This window comes from Stegodyphus dumicola, chromosome 1 (assembly GCF_044657685.1).
Source record: "Stegodyphus dumicola isolate Sdum_Otavi_A_Nest chromosome 1, ASM4465768v1".
NCBI classification, from domain to species: domain Eukaryota; kingdom Metazoa; phylum Arthropoda; class Arachnida; order Araneae; family Eresidae; genus Stegodyphus; species Stegodyphus dumicola.
The window spans coordinates 63211902-63232964 of record NC_140768.1 but is presented as its reverse complement, the minus strand read 5'-3'; the positions used below and the strand labels follow the sequence as shown (position 1 = coordinate 63232964).

Below are 21063 nucleotides of genomic sequence, written 5' to 3'. Positions count from 1 at the left end.
TATGCAAAACGATAACTTAATTTTTTTTAAAGTTTAGTACATTATAAAAAGATTATTTCGCCCGTAAAGTATACCAGAAAATTTCGAAAACAAAAATAAAATAATTCTACCGAAGAAAAAAAGATGATAAAGCGAATTCGATAAGGCGCTGGCAACCTTTTTTTAGGTAAATAAGAGGAAAACAAATAAATAATAAGAACGAAAGCGAATACTATAGTAACAACAATAGGTTATAATTTGTGATATTTCGTTTGTGCCAATTATTTGCATTTTCTTTTTCTTTTTTTTTTTTTAAATTAAAAGAAATGAAAGAGGAATAATATTGATGATCAGTTCTGAGCCATTTTCCCGAATTTGACTGACTATAATTTATCGTCTCTAAGCATACTAGTTCGCGAAGGAAAAGTTTTAAAAATAGTATACAGAAGGAAATTTGCATGCGTTCAAAACATATATTCTTTTCTTTCGATGTGACAATGCTCTGTTATTTATAAAATTATATATTTATTCTTATAATCTTTAATTAGGTTTCTTAACTGGATTATAATACCTAATAATAAAATAATTGGTGTTCATGTTAATTTTGGAGCTTGATTTGTGAAATATAAGATGAAGAATTCTTGCATTTAAAGTAATTACGGTTATGAATTTCAAATAGTTAATTTAATATTCCATTGCTAATTCAACTCATTGAGCAACTGTTCATAATAATATTTTGTGCGTTCTCTCACTGTGGTGAGTACTGTAGCGAACAATAATAGATTTATAATAAAGAAATTTTGCGCAATAAATTATTTCAAATCAGTTAAAGTACAGCTATAATTTCTACCAAGCATGCAGCTATGTTTTACTAACAAAATCGATATAAGCGTTTCATGTTAAATCAGTTGAAGCATAACTGTAACTCACTTGAAGCAAGAGGTATATTTCCATTTGTAGTATAAACAAACTGCATAGCGTAAAATATACGTGACAAAATAACCAATATTGAAGTGTTATAAAAGAAACGCTGAAATGCGTGTAAACTTTCGAAAGGAATGCGTTTTTGCATTTCAAGAGATTTTACGAAATTCATATATGAAGGGGAAGAAATATTTGCAAATTTTAATTAACAATCCTAATACTCCTAAAAATAGACAATAGCCTTAAATTCTTTAGCTTCCATTACGCTTTTAAAAATTCTTATACATTTTCATATGTGATAGAAAATTGGAAATTTGGGGGATCATACCAATTTCTAAATAACACAGAAAAATTCTATAATAAGTTTTATAATAATTCGCGAATTCACAAGTGAAATATAAACAAATAAAAATGAATCTGTTTCCCTATTTCCGCATTCAAAAGGAGTAAAATAAAGAATAAATAAATAAATAAATAAAACAAAATAAAATACAAAAACCATCAATAGTAAGGTCGGGTCGAATTCAGTATTAAGCTGCTTTATTAGCGCGTGTGAAACAGCTAATTCTTTAAACCTGGCATCCGAGCCGGCATGGTTCGCTGTGCACAACTGTTAACTTCGCTACAGCTTAATCGTATCAGTAGATGATATCCACGTAGATTAGGGGTATGAACCGTTACCTGTTTAGGTCATAGAAGCTCCATAACCACCACTCGATTACCCGCTGTAGTAAAATACCCGAAGGTTAAAAAACTAAACAAACAACGAAGTGAAAAGAAAAGAAAGCGCAGAATGGCAACTGTAGAAAGCAAACGATTAATTTCCATTTTCTTTGTATGTGGTTACGCTTCGTTAGAGACCGCGTATCTTCTTCGGTGACCTGAGATCGAGAAATTCCACTTTCCTGCATTTTAAGAGTTCAAGTAAAGAACTTATCTTTCCCTAGAAAACCGGATGACTGCCGGGAAAACTGGATTGCGTTCGATGATTGATCGTTCGGGTCGTGAGCGTGACGTCACGCGGTGTGTCATCGTTTTTGTTTTCCATATTTTTTATTAACTTGTTTGTTGGTGTCAAGGCTTTCCCTAGGTTTATGCAGCCATAGCTTTAAAATAACAAAACCGTTAAATTACTATTTAGGGTGACACGGTTTCCTACTGAATATTGTTGTGAAATAAGAGCAAAAGGGTGTAAAAATGTGCTCTCTTCGAAAAACATAAAATTGTTTAAGTAAAGAGGTTAGGGTTTTCAAGAACATGTGTTGTTCCATTGTTCAGTGATAAAAGTTACATATTTTGCTAATTAGTTGGAACAGAACAGATTTTGGGACGGAAAAACAGTTGGGAACTATGTTTTCTCTTTAAATACAACAACCCCTCTCTTTTTTTTTTTTACATTCAGATCCTTTTTTAATGTACCACTAGATCTTACTATTACTGTAGGTAACATTGGATATTATTGTTTATTTCTGATACAGATGGGAGTATCATTTAGCATATACTCTACGTTAATAAATAGTGAGAATTAAATTTTACTTGCATTACTCTGAGAAATCGCAAAAAGTCTTGATTTTTAATTAAATTGTATCACATCATCCGGATCCAACCCGTTTACGTGCGTTTTATCTTAGCTCAGAAGATGGTTTTCATGTGCTTATAACTACAGACCGAAGTAACCACTCGCTGCGTGAGTGAAATGTTTTGATACGATTAGGCCATTTCCTAACTGACAGACTTCAATTTTTGATTTTATCTTGAATTTCAGCACCGAAGGCTAAAAAACTGCCATTAAGATGTAGTAACGTTTCCCTTTACTCTGTTCAGCTAATGGAAACAAACCACTTCCTATGGACTCGGAAATCTAAAATGGACAAATTCAGCTACTGACGCTGTTGTAAGGTTTTTACCGTTGCATGCTTATTAAATCCTGATATTATCGTTGAACAGCCAGTAAGCCTATTCAGGAATTTTAAATTTCGTCTGTACTTTGGTTTTTCGCTTAGATCCAAAACTCACAACAGCAGATTTCACTGTCATCGTAATGTCAACTTGAGTTATATGCGAATTTTTCTGCCGGAGGAATTATGATCTGCTTCTTTGGCTTTGTCCAAACCATTGTTTTTCTTGAGCCTTCTCTGGTGATCAGGTTAAGAGGACTCTGATTTAGGTTCTTCTGAACGTTACTGTATATTCCACAGAGCTTACTTGTCACTTACAAACACGTGAATTGGTTCTGCAATGATCCATACATAGCGCCTTTTGATGTGCATTCAGTTCACTTGTTTTGCGTACTACGTGAGGACTTGCAGATGTTTTTGCATTACTTTATTATCGCATGTGGATTTAAGCATTCCAGTATAAGCTGGTAATATTATAGACTAATATACAATATATATATATATATATATATATTTTGGTTCAGCTTTGAGTTTCAAATTGGTGATCACCTGCAAGACGCTCCATGACGTTTTATTCTCTCATTTTGTAATGGCAGAACTTCTCGCATAACATTTTATCAAATTTCTCTGCTGCTGAAAATCAAAAACTTAATTCTCAGGAGGAAGCGAAGGGGAAATAAAATTCTATTCCTTCTAAGTCCATATAGACATCTATATCAGGAAAAGGATAAGTGACTACCGAACCAGAAAGCATCTATTTAGTATATACAATTCACGAAATTTTTGTAAATGGATGGATTAATTAAACTCTGCATTTAAAAGTGCTATTTAGAAGATTTACACTCTATTAAAAAAATGAATATATCCTATTTTCGGCATAAAACTGAAAAAAATAATATTGAAGTAATATTATTCTCAGAAAGATTTTAGTCTAAAACTGTAGTCTCAAACTCTTTGCATATGGACCAAATGAACAATCTGAAAATAGTTGATGGGCCCAATTTTCTTTTAACAAAATTTAAAAAAAAAAATTATTAACAGAAAAAAAATATTTTAAAAAAAATTTAAGCTTCGCTTTCTAAGCATTAAACAAAGCACACATAAACTATAAATAATAATATTGCAAAGTGAAAAAAATACAGATTTATATTTATTTTCTATCTGAAATCTGAAGTTTTTTTTCCCTGTAAGCATTTTTGTTGGTTACATTTTGTAATTTAAATGTACTGATAGCTAAATATTATGTTCTTAGACTGACATTGTTTTTTTTTCAAATAATTCTAGCATACTTAATTAATCATTAAATTACCTGCTTTAATTTAAAGTAAAATAAACAAATTAAACAAATTATGGAAATTTTCTAAATTTTCAGGAAGAAATGTACCCAGTGCGACAAAACTTGAGAATAGATGGTAATAATTTAGTCTCTTTCCTTTACTTATTAAATTTTTGTAGGATGTGTGAATAAAAATACGTTTGTTTGTATGTAAGTAATTATAATCTTTATTTCTTAACTACAGTTTGACACAGGATCGCGTTTTGATTCTAATGAAGTTTGCAACCTCGAAGAGAAATTTCTAGAAAAATCTTCATCACGGAATGTAGATGCTCACCGGTCAATCTTTTTTTTTTTTTTTTTTTTTCTTATTTATTTTCAACTGTGAAAAAAAAAAGTTTGTTCACATATAAATGCAGTTCAAAATGAAGCGATTATTCGTAGCACAAAAAATCGCGACTAAGCTTATTTATTCTTTGACAAATGTTAATAAAATGTGTATCTTCACATCTCCGGATAAAGTTTATATTACATTGTAAATTAGCTCCATTTATAGATTTTTGGGTGCGTTATTCATGTTCGTTTTTAATGGAAATGAAAATAATATAAACTCAGACTTTGTTGAATGAAGTTGAAATCTTTGCAATTATATATTTTCAACAAATACATAATTAAATGTCCTTGCGGGCCGCCAGTTTGAAACCACTGGTCTAAAATCTTAAAAGTGTCACAAACTAGCGTGCTTTTATTGTAAAATGTGCAAGTCCCTCAAAAAACAAAGTCGAAATATTTGATGATGAGGAATACTAGCTTGAGTATATCTTCGGCACAATGTCCAAAATCACGCTTCTAAGAAATTGCCCCCCAACACGAAAAAAAAAAAAAAAAAAAAGACGCATCGAAAGATGTGACACTTTGAGGAAAATCGAAAAACGATTTTTATAGAATTTTTCTGAGAAATGCGTTTCAGAAACGTCTTTCGAGAACATTTTATCATTTTAATTCGCATTAATCTTCTTTGAAGAAGAAATTTCTAGTTTTAGAGTGCCGAAATTTGGCAAAATGATACATATGCAGGTTTGTTTTGTAAGCCAAATAAAAGAATTCGTTCGATATTTTATTCAAACTAGCAAAAATTGGCGTGACTAATATTACCGCACTATTGTGAATGGACCATACAGTATCACTGACGCGGTATTCATTAGATACAGGTAAATCTAGGTGGCGGTAGCTGTAGTTAAGTTATTTTGCAAAAGTTTCGAAATATGTCTTTCGAAATAGAGTAATTTCTAGTTTTCATTAATCTAACTTAAAAAAAAAAAAAAAAAAAAAAAAAAACACCACGATGAAATTGGACTTAGAATTAAAAATGAACTAAATCATAAATCAGAATTATTTCGCCGTTTCTGAGAAAACTGGACGAATGCAAGTAATAAAATCTTGATTTTCTAAAATTTGGAAATTATGTTTTTCATAATGTATAGATTTTTGCTACTGGTAGATTATGAAATGATTTTGAAGTTCTTTGCACTTCCTTTGTGTTACGCCACATCTTTACTTGCCTTAAGGTATCGAAAAGTTTAACGCCCTCGTAAAAATTGCACATTAAAAACGCTTTCTTCAGTACATGGCATAATAGATCTAAACAGAAAGTTCTATCCGTTAAAGTTTAAGCTCTGTTTTTTTGTGTACAGGAAGCGCATTTTCAACTTAAAAGATTTTCGCTTCATTGGGTTTATGTATCCCTGTTTGCTTATAGATTTGTTAAGTAAAAGAAAGCTTTCGAAAGCTTAACACTTCTTTAACTAGAACGGAGTAACATTAAACAGAACACAAATTACAGTAATAAAAGAAAGTATTAATATCGTATGAGTTTTTCCATGTAGATGTAAATTAGTTTCATGTAACTGCGGTAAATACTGACTATAACCGTAGTTAGACTAAAAAATATTATGAATCAATCACAATAGAATTCAGGTTACTCTCCCTAATGTATTATTTTTATTTAGGGATTCCATTCCTCCATTCCATCAGTACTAGATTGACTATTAAGCAAAATCAGCACGTACTTAGAGCATCAAGGAAAGGGGGGCACCACGCTTAGAGTTTCAGGAAAGGGGGCATTCCCAAAGTTTCCTATTGCCAGTTTCATCATGGAATGTATGGTATAGCTAATTTAACAGCAAGAAAAAAGGAATGGGAAAAAAACTGGCGTAAATGTATGTGAAAGCACGAAAATTTATTAAAGTGTTTTGGGTCTTTAAAAGTCTTAATTTGGCTCACATTTCGCGTGCAGTTTGAACGGGTCTGCATTGTTAATAGTGAATCAACAATATGAAAGAATAGATGTAAAAGATAAACGCCTACTAGAATTTCAATCAAATACCGAAGAAAAATAACATTTTTTTTATAAATAGATTAAGAATTTTAGTGTGAAAACTAGCAGAAATAAACAAATAATTATTGCTGGCTGCAATTTCGTACGAATTTAGTGCAGATTTATCAAACAGTTATTGATAAGCTTAATAATATATAGTACAAGATTTACTGTATTCTTTGTAGCACCAAAACTTTGATAAAATTGGAACTGACTTCCAAACAAACTTGCATTCAACGATAATTTCTTGTTTTTATGCTGATTAATACTTTTTATTTATTCTTGCTATTATTCAGAGTAAAAATGCTTATTTTTGCTGTGAAATTCTTCATTTCCTTACAAGATAGATCTTAGTAGCAGATGGTAAAATTGTACTGTACTTGACTACGAAAAGCTATTATAGAAGTTTTCTATTTACGCTTTTTTTAAACTAAATTATTTGGTGCTTTTCGCCCCATTGCCCGTCAAAATCAATGCATTTTTTCAGAAAACTAATCCATTATTTTTATCATTCATGACCAAAATGGTCTTGACCAAAACTGTAGTAGTCTCCGTTATTCATCTAATTCAAGTTGATCATCTTTGTTTTGATGCAACAGCCAGTTTTTGGAGTTCTCTGGAAATAAAGGCTTTTGTTTGTAGAAAAAGCGAAGACGTTCAAAAACCATGAAATCAGTTCAGGAATAGGCAGATAAATGAAACGAACGCATGTTATCTAGAACTGTTTTACTGTTTACTGTTTACTGCAACTGTTTTACTGCATGAAAGAATTCTTTGAGAATGGTGATTGCTTTAGTAACTATTGATTAGTTTGGTGATTTTTTGAATTTTTATTGGTTATTATTTGATGATTGTTTTGAATAACTGAGCTTTAGTAAGAGAGGAAAAAAAAAAGGTGTTCAAATTATTTCTGGAAAATCAAACTGAATGTGAACCGTTCACACATATAAACTCTGTCAACTGTATTATTTTGAATCGGATGTAGAAAAGCCGAATATTACCATAATCTACCGTATTTCTTAATTTGGCTTATTATTCTTCTTATAAAAGTATCGGCTGTTTCATGAAAATCAGCTGGTGTTCCCTAAAGCAAAACCGTCACTAATTTACACTATATAGAAGTTACCCCAATATGACACTATTATTCCGAAGCACAGCAATACAAGAAGGATTCTAGTTTACAAATCTGATTAAACGAAATGAAAATCCTTTTGCATAACGACCCTCTTCCCTTATACCTGCCCTTTCTAGCATTTTTATGTCGGATAACGATTGTGTAGATTTCTGTCTTAACGAACACTGGCTAATCTGCATGAGGATATGGATGCTTTAAGGACGAAGCTCGGTTATGCAACATTACTCCTACATTAGCACTGACAAAATGGATTTCAGCACTGGACGTATAACAGCAAATTATGAAATTGCATGTGGAACAATATAGTCCCTATGTCTGAAATAGTATTTGTCATGCTATTTCAGACATAGGGATAATTTATCAACAAGTCTAGTAGGGTTGTAGGACTTAAATTCAGTTTCGACACCAAATGCGGTTTTACCGATTTAGTTCATATTTTCTTTACTTCTTAGATTGTTTCTCTCTGCCTCTCTTTTTAACTTCAAGAACTGATTAAGGTCATTGGCATATTTAAAAGAAGAAGAGTGGGCTTGCATAGGTGTTAACATAGAAATAATCCTCGCACTTTAAATGCACTGCGTAGAAGAAGAGAAAATATTTGACATTGGTGGTCAGCAAATGTGCATCCTTCTTTGTTTGAGAACCGTGACCCTTTGGAATCACGATCGCGATTTTTTCTGGTTGTTAAAGGAAGCTCAAGATTTTCAAGGGGAGTGCAAACACTTTTTTTTATTACAGCAGGGCATATAAAACCTCACTCTCATTTATAGATCCGGGTTTGTTCGAAGTAACCTTGAAGAACATTGCTTCTACGTGCGGAACCTGAAGTGGCTGAAGAGCTCTGGAGATATATAATTGAACGGAGCACTTTCACTGCGAGCCCCTCCCAATTCATCCTGTTCTAACCTCTACTGATTCATTTAGAAGACTCCCCCCCCCCCGAAGTCATACACCCGCTTTCAACCTCGAGATAAAAAGGAATGCGAAATCGGCCTCTTAACTCATTTCTTCATCAGTTATCTAATTCATTTGTTCGTATTACTAACCTACCAGAAGTGAATCAGTATTATTTCTGTGACCAGTTCTCAACATCTGCCGTTAAGAGCTGTCATTAGCCATCAAACCCTATGGTACTTTTCCCTTCTTGACCGCGTGCGATCTTAGCGTAACCGAAATATACTCCGGCTAGCAATCGAAAGGTCCATAGTATGAATACCAGCGTGAGCATTGCTGATATTTCCTGTTTCCTTTGTCAAATGAAATTTAATGACTCGGAATTTAATGAAATTTAATAAATCGAAGCTCTAAATTTGGTTAGAATTAAAAATGGCGTGATCCATTTCCATTTCCAATTTAATCATTAGATTTCTTTCAGTTTTGATGCCCGACGCCTTTTTATTTTAGATACATAACTTAGCTGCATAAAGTTTCGGAATTAGAATAAAAATTAAAAATGGTATTGTCTACAGCTTTATCCTACTACAATGAATTCAAAAAGTTTTAACAACGTGTATATAGTTTATTAACAGTACGAATCTACTTATTTGGCGAATATTACGTTTTGTAACAGCATCTAGCTGATTATTAGCTTATGAGAGAAAAGCAGGTAGCTATAATAATATTTTAAATTAGAGGTATTTGTGTAAAAACAGCTTATGAAAAGCCTTATTAACGAAAATATAATGTTTTGTAAATAGTAGTTTTGTTTCAGTTGTACATTTTGTGAAAATAGATCTTAACTTATATTCACTTTCATTGTATGTTAGCTTGTAGAGTCATTAGGTTAATTGGAAACAGAAAAAATGAAAAATAGGCAACCGCCTTCGCCGGGAATCGAACCACGTAACTCTGGATACCCAGCGTGCTACCGTTATACCACGAAGGCACGCTAGGGAAGTGGGAGAAATACCTTATAAGCTAAACCCGTTATTTTGTACTTATTGTAAAAGCTAGTATTTAGTATTTAAGAACAAGAACCGAGCGAAAACAGTTTCAGATTTCATATTCGATTTTTTTAATTGCAAAAATTGATTCATTCTTCAGAAAATAGCTATGTAAAAGAGTGCAGTGGGAAAATATGTAGATCCGGAGATAGACCGGATAAGCGAATATTTCATATAGAATTAATGCAGCTATTAACTTCTAACTGGCAGTAATGTATCCTAAATCATCGTAAAGTTGAGAACAATGTTATTGCTTCAGGCGTAAAAAAGACCCGAGTTATTTGTTCTTCAATTTCATTGAAATAGGAAGGCACTCATTGCCAAGGTAAGACACCCTAGGATGGGGCAATTTGATGTTGGCATCGAATAATCCTATGAAATTTCTCTTAAGCACTCAAGCCTGACTATACCGAGGATGAATTTGCTGCATTTTTCTTAAATTTCAGAGGAACTGCACCAGAAGGCTTTTGAAGGGTCTGTCTTAGAATATAAATCAATGCATTAAATAAAGAAGAAAAAAGTTTACGCTGAAACCATTCTGAGAAATCCCTTTCGAGTTCCACTCTCCCTTTCTTTGAGATAAATGGTTTATCAAGTCATTTAACCGCAACTGTATATACAAGCCAAAATAAGCCTCGGCCAATTTGGACAATGGATCCCCCTTGGGCACACTTTGAAACAAGACACGCTTCAATTAAAGATGTGGGAGAAAAAAATTTCCGAATGCCATCTAAATAATATGATCTCATTTTCGATTTTCTCCTTTTTGCCTTTCGGCAGCTCTAATGAAGGTCATCAAAATGGCTACCACCAAGTAAAACAATGGAAGTGGCCCACAACGGCTGTTCCAAAGGTGTAATGACCGCTGTTGCCTTTCGTATCGAAACTTTGCATCAGTTCTGGTCAGCGGAAGTTCCACCCCGGGGACATCACCCAGAGACGCTTTAAGTGCTGAAGCACGACTCGACTGCAATTTGATGTGTCTCATTATCTACTTTGTTTTATTGTTCACGACACTTTTTTGGTGGTTACATGAGATTTTGGCATTTGTGGACGCACTTTCTTCCGAATAAAAATCCAGAATATGACTATTCATGGCCAAAAAATGATGATAGCTGAAGATGAGATCTGTTGTCATCATATAACAAGCTCCTAATCCCCCCTTTTTATTTGGGGGGGGGTGCTGATTTTTTTTTATTACCTCAGTGGCGGAATTGATGACAGAATGATTACAATTGCAGTTACAGTTTCAATTCTGGCTACGCACGTATTCGCTGTCTGCTGTACCAATAAAGAAAGTTCTGGCTTATTCGAGGTTAGAAATGATGTAATATTTTAAGATATAATTTGTTAATTATAATTGATTTATTTAATTAAATTATCCCTTAAACAGTGACATTAATCCAGTTCAGGTTTTGTAGAATCGTGAGGGGGACACGTAATCACAAAAATAAATAAATAAATAAATAAATAAATAAATAAAAGCGTGGAATATTACAGTTTATGTAGAAAAACGGAATATTGTTTACAAATGTGAAACTTAAATGTGCCTCCAAAAAGTTATGCTCAAATACATTAACAGCTTTAATATTATCTTAATCTGTTTTTTCAACTATTTCAAAATTTTTTTGAACTTATTAAATTATACAAACGTAGTAAATTAACCATCGTTAAGAAAAACAATAAATCGGCAAAAGCTGTATAAGGAATATGACTTTTTATTAATTAGATAATTTTATCTGATTTCTTCATTCACCACATAATTAATTAATTTATTCATACAAATGAGTTTGAAGCTTCAATTTTCAATCGTCGCCTATAGTTAACTTTGCCTGTAGTGTCTAACTATCTTACTGATTGTCACTTACAATATCTTTTAACTGAGCTATAAGATTAAAGTAAGATTTTGATAAGCGAAAGGAATTTCAGTTGATTAAGTGAAATAACACTCACAAAAGTTCTTACGAATGAATGTTAGTGTAATTTTCATTTTTGGAATTTTATTTCTCGAAATATGTATAATTCAAATTCAAAGCTACGAGTACTTTAAAAATTGCGAATTGAAATCATATTTTAATTGTGAATGTAAATTTAAAATATTTTTAATTACGTAGGGATATTTTTAAAAAGTAAATTTATATAAGGATTGACACCGCGTCACATTGTTTAACTTAACTTATACAGTGTTTCTCCCGCCTTCTTGGCATGCGTTCGTAGTGCAGTGGTCAGTAAGCTCGACGCGAATTCGAGAGGTCCGTGGTTCGAGTCCCAGCGAGGGCATTGCTCATTTTTCATCTCTCCTGTTTCAAAAATACCTAATGTCTCTACAAATTAAACATAAATTTATTTTAAAGTATTAAACATGTTACATTATTTTATATCGACGTTACATTATACATATCATCGTGCTACGTAAATATATATATTTAAAATAAGAACTATGTAAATGAACTTTATAATTTAATTTGGCAATAACCTCTTAAGTCCTCTTTTTTAATTTAGCTGTTTCCTTTCTCTATTCTAAAAATAGGAATGCCTTTTGTGCATTGTGTAACGCTGATGATACAACTAATTCAGAACTTTAACTCAAAATTTTGAGATACTGAAACTTTCTCTTAATAAGCAACCTAAACTAAAACCTTCTGTTGGTGATCTTTCATGCTGGATAATTGCGCACTTCTGTTTTAACCTATCTTTCTGTCAAGACGCTATATCGCTAAGGTCTCTTTCTATCGCAAAAGTATACAAAATGTAAATATTCTGGAAATAGGCAAATTAAAAATGAGGACATAAAAGGTTATTGTCAAATTAAATTATAAAGTTGATTTATATATTTTTTATCTCACATATATAGATGTGCAATAATTAACAGTAGATAACTTGGTGTTAGAAAATAGCCTGAAACTGTTCGGTCCACAATTTTATAAATGGCGTATTGCATTTTTACACAAAGAAAAGGCAGAGAAGAAAAGTAACTGAGTATTCAGCAGCTAGAGTATTTATTAATTCGGTTCCTTTGTTTCAGTTTCGAATAGTGATTGGACAACAGCTCTGCAGCATTGCGGATCATTTCAGATGAAAGAATAACGTAAGTGACGCAGTCCAGATTCTTTGAAGGAGACGTAGTCAAATTACAGTTAGTGATTAAAAGGACTATTGCTTAAGTTGGTAATTTTGAGTTTCATACTGTTTTATCTTACACACACACGCACACACACACACAAATATATATATATACAAAATATATATGGTACTGTAATATAAATCTATAATTATCAGTTTTCACACATGATGATTATTGTTAGATTTTCCTAGTGACGCTCTTACTGTTTTACAATACTTAAAAAGCCATTGAAATTGCTAATTCTTTTTCAACAAAAAACACAGTTTTCTTCTGTGTTTAGTTGGCGTGAGAAAAGTATTCATATAACAGATATTTCCGCATGAAGGCTCAATGCTCTTTCAGTTTTAAACTTCTTTGCAAAATTTCGTAGTTGTTGAATGGGTATATTGATTCCGTTAGAGGGAATTTAACAGCAAATCTTTTTCTACTACTCATATAAATTAAATGGTATGGAAATCATATCAAGGATAACATTCCTTTCGATGATTTTAGAATTAAAATCCTGATTGCATCCTAAATATAGATATCCATTTTACTTTTGCGAATCTAAACTTTCGGGATAGGCACGTGAAAATAGGTCACTATGTTACAGCCATCAAATTCGCATTCAAATCTCTACTAAAAGCTAAATAATACATAAAGAAGACCACGCCCTTTCGTTAGTAGCGCATAAAATCCTTAGACGTTTACTTTCTCTTCTCTTTTTTGTTCATTATATTATAAATTATTACTTTTGAAATGTTTTAGGAGATGTAAAGCAATTAAAACGAGAGTTAAAAATGCGGATGTAATTGTTCTTTTACCTATTCCATAACCCAATTATAAAACCTCTTCATATTTTGATGACTCATCCGTATCAAACGTAGAGTTCCAAATATTCTGTTACGTTGCAGAATTTTTCATAATAAAACATGACATTCATGAATATGGGTACGTCAGTTCCTTAACTGAGAGGATAGCTGATAAGCTGTCAGATATGTATAATTATGGTTAAGAAGTGGACATGTGTCATAAGCACTGAGCGAAAATCTTGGAAGCAAAGGAAAATGTTACAAGTGCGCTTTTAAATGCATCGCTAGTCCTCAATGTGTTTTAGAAGCATACTGGAATTAAATATTTCTCATTGTGAATTTCAAAATAAAATTTTTGTTTTAAGGTGATATACTGATTACTATTAAAGTAATTCCTCCACATGACGGAACTTATGTGTATATGTTTATACAGACGATAATTCGAGCGTATATTTGTTTTCTGTCTTTTAGAATTTGAAAAGATAAGACAATCAGAAAAATAAGTTGAAAAGAAGTGCTTTGGAAATTTTGAAGCTCTAAGAGAAAGTTAGGTTAAAAATTTTCATAAAATTACAATATAGTATTTGCAAGGAAATGTTGACATTCCTGTTATGTTTTAAATATTGCAGGCATGCTGGCATTTTTTTATATATTTATTTTCCTCGATGCTTATAATAGGCTTAAAAGTCTTTCGGCACATATTAAATTAAACAATATTATAACAAGCATTTTTGCTTTTGTATTCATTTTAAAAAAGAAAAGGATTTTTGATGTTTATATTTTTGATGTTTATATTTCTGAAGGATATCTTTAGATTACCTTTCAACAATTACTGATTTTCTACAAGAAAGTCTTACTTGTTAATATTTATAAACGTTTTCTCGAAAAGTTTCGATCTATTTACAGTTTTTTATTTTAAGCTATCAGTTATTTTGCTCGAAAATGGAAATGGTGCAAATGAAAGCTATATGCGTTTACCGAAAATTTTACATATTACTCTTGTTGTTAAACATTAATGATTAAGATGTGAAATTTATGAAAATCCACCCTGTAGTCTTTTGGTATTAAAACTCAAAACTTTTTCTGCTTTGCAAAGCATAAAATCCTCAGTGCAAATTTCAAAAATAATATGAGGAAATTCAAAAAATAATGTTGAAGGAAGAAACAGGAAGCATTCTGAAGTAATATACGTTGAACGTAATTATCTTGGCGTAACAAATCGCCATTTAGTATGCTAAAATAAAACAATATTTAGAGTGGACACATTTGTGCAAGTCAAGATCCTTCAAAATTCTGTATTCTTTAAAATAATGAATTTTTATTTTTATTGTTTAATTCTTTATTTATTAAATTTTAAGCTACGCATGCTACGACTTACGGCAATAAATTCTTCAAAATCTAATTTGTGATTAGTCAGCACACTAAATTAGTAATTTAATTAATTATCGACTAAGTTACTTACAGACGAGAGAAACCCAAGAGCTAGCAGGTTTGCATAATTAATCTAATATCCTAATTTACTTTTAATTTAATTATTTTTTGTACAATAAATTAAATATAATACCGCGTTCGTAGTAATGTTCAATGTCATTCCTTTCTTTTTCCACCTATAAAGTGTAATTTCATAAAATAAGATTTAAGAAGGAGTTGGATTAGATTGTTTAATTAAGGTGAAGCATACCAGTGTGGTATAGTATACCTAAACTCCGTTTTAGTTTTGATGAAACTGATCTTTCCCTGAGGGATCAAACACTTGACATTCATTTTTAAGATTCTAGATTAAAACTGGATATCATTTCTAAAGTTCTTCAGAAAAAAAGTAATATTTTCAACAAATAAATTAATAAATAATATTAAATTTTTAAATGCTAAAGTATCAGCTTTAAAACTTTCATGTTAATATGGCAACAGGAAAGCTATTGATAAAATTTTCGAAAAATTTTAATGCAAGACCGTTATAATTCGACAAATGGAAAGCCAGTTGTTAATCCTAACATATTTATAACAATCGACGTTTGTTATAATGACCGCTTATTATGGAAACTGTTCCATTAGAATGATTGGTGTAAAATATCCCTAAATAATAACAGAATGTTGAACCCATTTTCGTTACAGCGATCATTTATTACACTCGTTTTCTTTAGAACGCGAAGTGTCGTTATAACGAGCGTTGATTGCATTCATTTTCTTTACATACAAAACAAAAGTAAATAAACTACTTTATGTTTATCATCACACCCCGAAATGAATAATCCGTGGACTATAAAAGTCATTCGTTACTTCTTTCTGGGTGTGGTAATATCCTTAAGGGGAGAAATTCTTCTGTTCTAGCGGCCATTAATATTTAACTTTTTATAACATTTTGAATTACATTTTGACGGTTCTCAGTCTAATCATTTCAAAGGCTTCCTTCGAAGTGTATCTGCTTTCAGAACCATATGAAACAGTGGACCATTATAATAACAAGAGTCCTATTCTTTTCAACTCTACTACAACGAAAAGAATTTCACTTGCTGTTTTTAAAATTGGATTTCATTGCTTGAGAAGAAATTTATTATCTTGTAACTCAGAAAAATCGACGAAGTCCAACTGGCAATGTTCCTTTTTCATGAATTATTTATAATTATCGGTTAAATGCATTTGCAAAGCGTGGGTTTTCTGTTGGGAAGTTTTCCAAGGGCGTTGCTCTTTGGCACAAATCCCGAGTTCGATATCGACTGTTTTTTTATTTCGATGGGTTGTTATCGATATGAACGCTAATCGGCGAATGATGGTGGGGTATCAGGTTTCTGAATCTAGTAATACTATGCTAGGTTCAACATTTATCTACGCACATACGACATTTCCTTTAGGTTGTTTCAGATATACTTGGTAAAATACATGGAAGACATGTTTTTACTTGTAACGGTCGAATTGAATTCTTACGCTTCGTTGCTTGAAAATTGGAGAATTTGCATACCGCTTTGGATGTTATGTAGCGACTCACGTAAAAACAAATTGGATGAGAGTAATACTTCAAGACGGAATAAATTTCTCATTTTTCTTTCTTCTTTTCATCATCGAAGAAACTGGAAATGTAGAGAGCGCTGTAGGTTATCAGATAACGAGTACTTGAATAAAAAAATTTTGATGCTGATATCATTTATAATTGTTTCACATTGTTTGAACCGAAAGTAGTAAATATTTAAGACATTGGTTTAGTTTTTGCTACAATTTTGGGGGTGAAACGGTTTTTTTTAACTGAATTAGAATTTTATTCATATACGAAATTAATGAAAAACTAAAGTATATTAATGAGTAGAGCATTTTAAGTCACATTATCCTATTACTGTAAAGTTTTTAATTTTTTAAAATAAAGATGTAGATTCCCGTGCTTTTAATAAAACTATTGAAAACATTGATTTTTCGTCAAAGTGTTTTTCTAGGCGGGAAATGTAGCTTTGCCGACAAGTATTTAATATCAATGTTCGTCATTCTGGTAATCTTTTTCCCCTTTACAATACTGTTTGATTCATATTTCAATTTCGCGCACATGAACCATTTACATGAACCAAGCGCCTCACTTGTTTCTCGTTAGCCATGATTTTGTTGGTATGTCTGGTTTATAAATGGAATTAAAATACCGGTTAAAAGTAATCTATCTGCATTTAAAAGATTGTTAAACAAAAACAAAAAAAAAAAAAAAAAAAAAAAAAAAAAAAAAAGTTAAATATTCGCCTCTGAAATGTTGCTTTAAGCTATTTAAATTCTTATAACACCGATGATCATTGAAGAATTGTTTCAAAATGTTAATATGTTTGTTGTGAATAATATATGCGTAAAATGGTATTACCCGTATGTGCATTAACTCTATCACACTCTTTTTCCTTACGTATGTGTATTAAATCTATCAAACTTTTTCTTTACGATAAGTTTGTTTTAACAAAAGTATCGAGAATTAGGGCATTTTGTTTTGCCTATAAATAAGATTTTACTAAATCATAAGACCAAAATTATAACGAATATTCATCAGCCCTCGCCTATGTCTGATAAAAGTTCATTATTTTGACCTGGAAAGTGCTATATTTCGTGTTTTATTAATATGGTATTTTGCTCTTCTGATAGGTTATACTTGTATAAAAGGTTTTATATAAAAGGTTCTATTTCTATGCTGCCTTTTTCCGACTTCATGAATTAATAACTTCTTTCTGTATCTGAAAACATACAACTGGAGCACAAACATACTTTGTTAAATCCAACATGATTACTCATTTTTTAAAACCATGCGATTAATTACATTTCTACAAAAATTACTAATCTTTTGAGCAAGTTGTAATGGGGGAGGATTCACAGCACATGTATTGCCAGTATAAATTTCATTATTACCTATCCATTCTTGTTGTAAAATCAGCTCGAAATGTTTTGCCAAATTAAATATATATATATATATATGTTGAATTAATTCTTATTTAACGAATATTAAGAAAACATATTATTAAGTAAAGAAGTTGTATGGTATTATGAATCATGTTTATGTGTAATTAAAGAATACGCTTTCGCTACTTTTGAGAAGGAGAACAAAACAATACAATAAGAAGAGATTGCCTGAAGCTTACACATCAGTAGTTTCCTGTTTTCAAGGTTACACAACAATTCTTCCTGTTAGATCCAGGAAAAGAGTAATGAAGCCAAAGTCATCTGAGTGAAACAATAGGGCTACCCCTATTAGATGTTGGTGAAAAAAATAAACAAATTAAAATCCAAAGAAAAGTATGGTCTTCCAATGAACTGATGGAATTTGAAGCAAAAAATGGAACTGTATATTTCTGTTTCTGCTGCTGATAAATCTCTTGTCCTCTTGTACCTGCAGGATTCAAGGATTAGCTTCTATAGTATGATTTGCAACAGATTAATTGAAAGAGGAAAAAAAAGAAAAAATAATTAGTTTATATTGATATGAATATTACAATATTATCTGTGTAAAGCAAACTGAATTAAAAATATCATGTGATTTACTTATATTATTGAAGTGGAAAGAAAGTCATGAGTTAAATAAACTGGTAGCTAAAAATCATACGTAGAAGCTGCTGTAGTTTAGTGATAATAAATTAAACCAAAATTAAAATCATTAGCAAATTTCAAATTTAAAAATCATATTCAAATATAGAAAAATGATTCAAAAATGCCGCAATAGCGGTTAGTATTTCCGTACCGAAGGATCCGTGGTCAAATCCCGGAGAAGGCATGAATGTTGTAAACGTATAGTATTTGTGCGGAACGGGGCACTTTAAATATGTAGCGAGCCAAAAGTCCTCTCGAGATGTTGGTGGTAGGAAAAGAGGGGTGGGAGACCATCGGACCCATCCCCCACAGCTGCTGTCTCTCAAAATTGGGGCCTAACTGAGCTAAAATTGAGCTGTCACCTATATGGTATTTAAGGCTCTTGTCAACGACAGACGCATATGACTCCTTGCCACTATGAATGTCGTGGGCTTGTGCTGATCTTTGTCAGAGAAGTGAGATTGGTAACAAAAGCAGAAAAACTTTAAAAAATGAAATTCTGCCAAAACAGTGTAAACAGCCGATGCATAATATCGAAGTGACAAATAAACAAAAACTTTTTTTTAATTAAGTTACTTTAAATTTCTCGCAGCATCATCATCAGAGAGTTCGCAACCGGAGAAATATAAAAGATATACAACGTATTTCTGAGTTTTCTAATGTGCAATTTAATAAGACCACGAATGTACATTAAAAAATTTAAATAGTTAGAAATGTTTAATTTGAGTAAAATAAATTAAATTGCATGCATCAGTCTAGGACTGTGATTATCTATATACAATTTTATGTAATTATTTTTCTCTTTTGCTATGAAATCTGTGTTTCATACTGACTATACTTTAATCTGAATGATTCTTTAGATGAAAGTTCAGGATACGCATAAAGAAAATTAGCAAGATTTAAGAAGTAAAAAAGATGGAAAAGGTTGTAAATTATATGTACTAATTATGAATGATACTATGGCATTATTTCTTTCAAAATGAAAGGAAGATTTGGAAAGTAGATTTATGTTCTAATGTAAAGTTCAAACATGTTTAGAAAATACTGTTTTCGGAATGACAACATTTTTGGAGACTTTGACTAACGCAAGCGAAAGAAAGCTAAGTTATAATTTCTCTCTATTGCATAGGAACATTCTTACGTCATTTGATTGAATGGGATGAAATGAACTGTTAGAATAACATATGGTATCAGCAAAATGGAAATTACCTCGCAGAAGACGCTTCCGATATCAATAGTCATCGTAATGTGTGGAATAATAACATTGTTTAAAGTAAACGTTGAAGTCTCGTTGGCTTTGTTAAGCGTTCAATCCATTCTTTAACATCAGTTTCTTTAAAAGATTTTTCATTTATTTAGTTTAAGGATAACTCGATGCGCTTTACGTTCTACTGCTTCAGAAAATTACACATTTTTCTATGATTTGAGAATCCTTTCTGCATAACACTACGGACCCATGACCGCTTACATTACCAGTTACAAATCATGAATGGCTTCATTGATTTGCATAGCTTTTTAAAAGAAAACTTAAGAATCTATGTATGGCGCAAGCATTGAAAATAAAAATATGTGACAAAATAAAAATGCAGCAAGATGAGAAATGAGAGGGACGTAATGTTTTAGACAAACTAAGTGCTGTTTTGATTTATGAGCTCTTTTTAGAAAGAAATAAGGATACCTCAGATTTGATAGTTTTTACAGTTTGGAAATAATTGCTAATAGATGTTAATACATTTATATTAATAATAATTATTTAACATTTATACTGATAATACATTAATGTTATTTGTGCTAATAACACATTAATAATATTATATGGCATTTATATTAATAATACATTTTTACTACTACTAATTATTGCTAAATAATAATATAAATTCAGTAATTCATGCTAAAGATTTTTCTTATGTAAAAATATACAAGTCTGAATTCTTCTGTTTTAATTTACTTCGCGTGTAAATATGATTTGGTGATTTTATGGCAAAAACTAGCTTGGAATTAGATCGTAAATTTTATACTGATGTTAATTATCAAGAACAATTCTACACATTTCGAAGGGAAAAAGATCACTCTCTTTCACTGAAGGATCAAATTTTGTTATCAAAAGATTATCTATAGCAGAATCTGTCAATTCAATGTAATAGCGATAATTAGATGTACTACCTTTTTCGTTTTGGATTTGCTATTTTGACGAGGCTTTGAAATGTTTGATGGAAAGAGGATGCTATTAGAACAGTCCTATCTGTTATGATTTCCATTTCCTTTCATTGAGAGAATTTGATAGAATCCAAGAAATATGATTTTAATTATATCGTCTGCTTGAAACATAATAACATGTTTGTTATTTCTATTCTGCGTACTCTGAAACATCTAAATTAATAGCCCACAGAAAAATTTATAATTTTCGATATTGAATTTTTGTATCACACCCGGTACATAAGATAAAGATTTATCTTTTTATCTGAATTTTCTGTGCCTTTAAAGCAAAGAGAGAAACGAGAGATTTTCTAAAACCTAATTTTCAAATGATTAAACAAGTTGAGAAAAAAGGCTTTCATAAGCATTAAATTGACAAG

The 21063-nt window shown here is 31.3% G+C and overlaps 1 protein-coding gene across 3 annotated transcripts in view; it reads left to right on the top strand.

Moving 5' to 3' along the window:
* The window catches only part of LOC118204098 (uncharacterized), a 225039-nt gene that overhangs the window by 25891 nt on the left and 178085 nt on the right, over positions 1-21063 (top strand). Inside the window, exon 2 of one of the 3 annotated variants that reach the window (XM_085815569.1) lies at positions 4174-4213. The exons of the other annotated variants lie outside the window; for them this stretch is intronic. Coding sequence (XP_085671695.1) covers positions 4180-4213 — 34 coding nt within the window. The 5' untranslated portion in view covers positions 4174-4179. The remainder of the gene's footprint in view (positions 1-4173; positions 4214-21063) is intronic. 3 annotated transcript variants of the gene reach the window in all.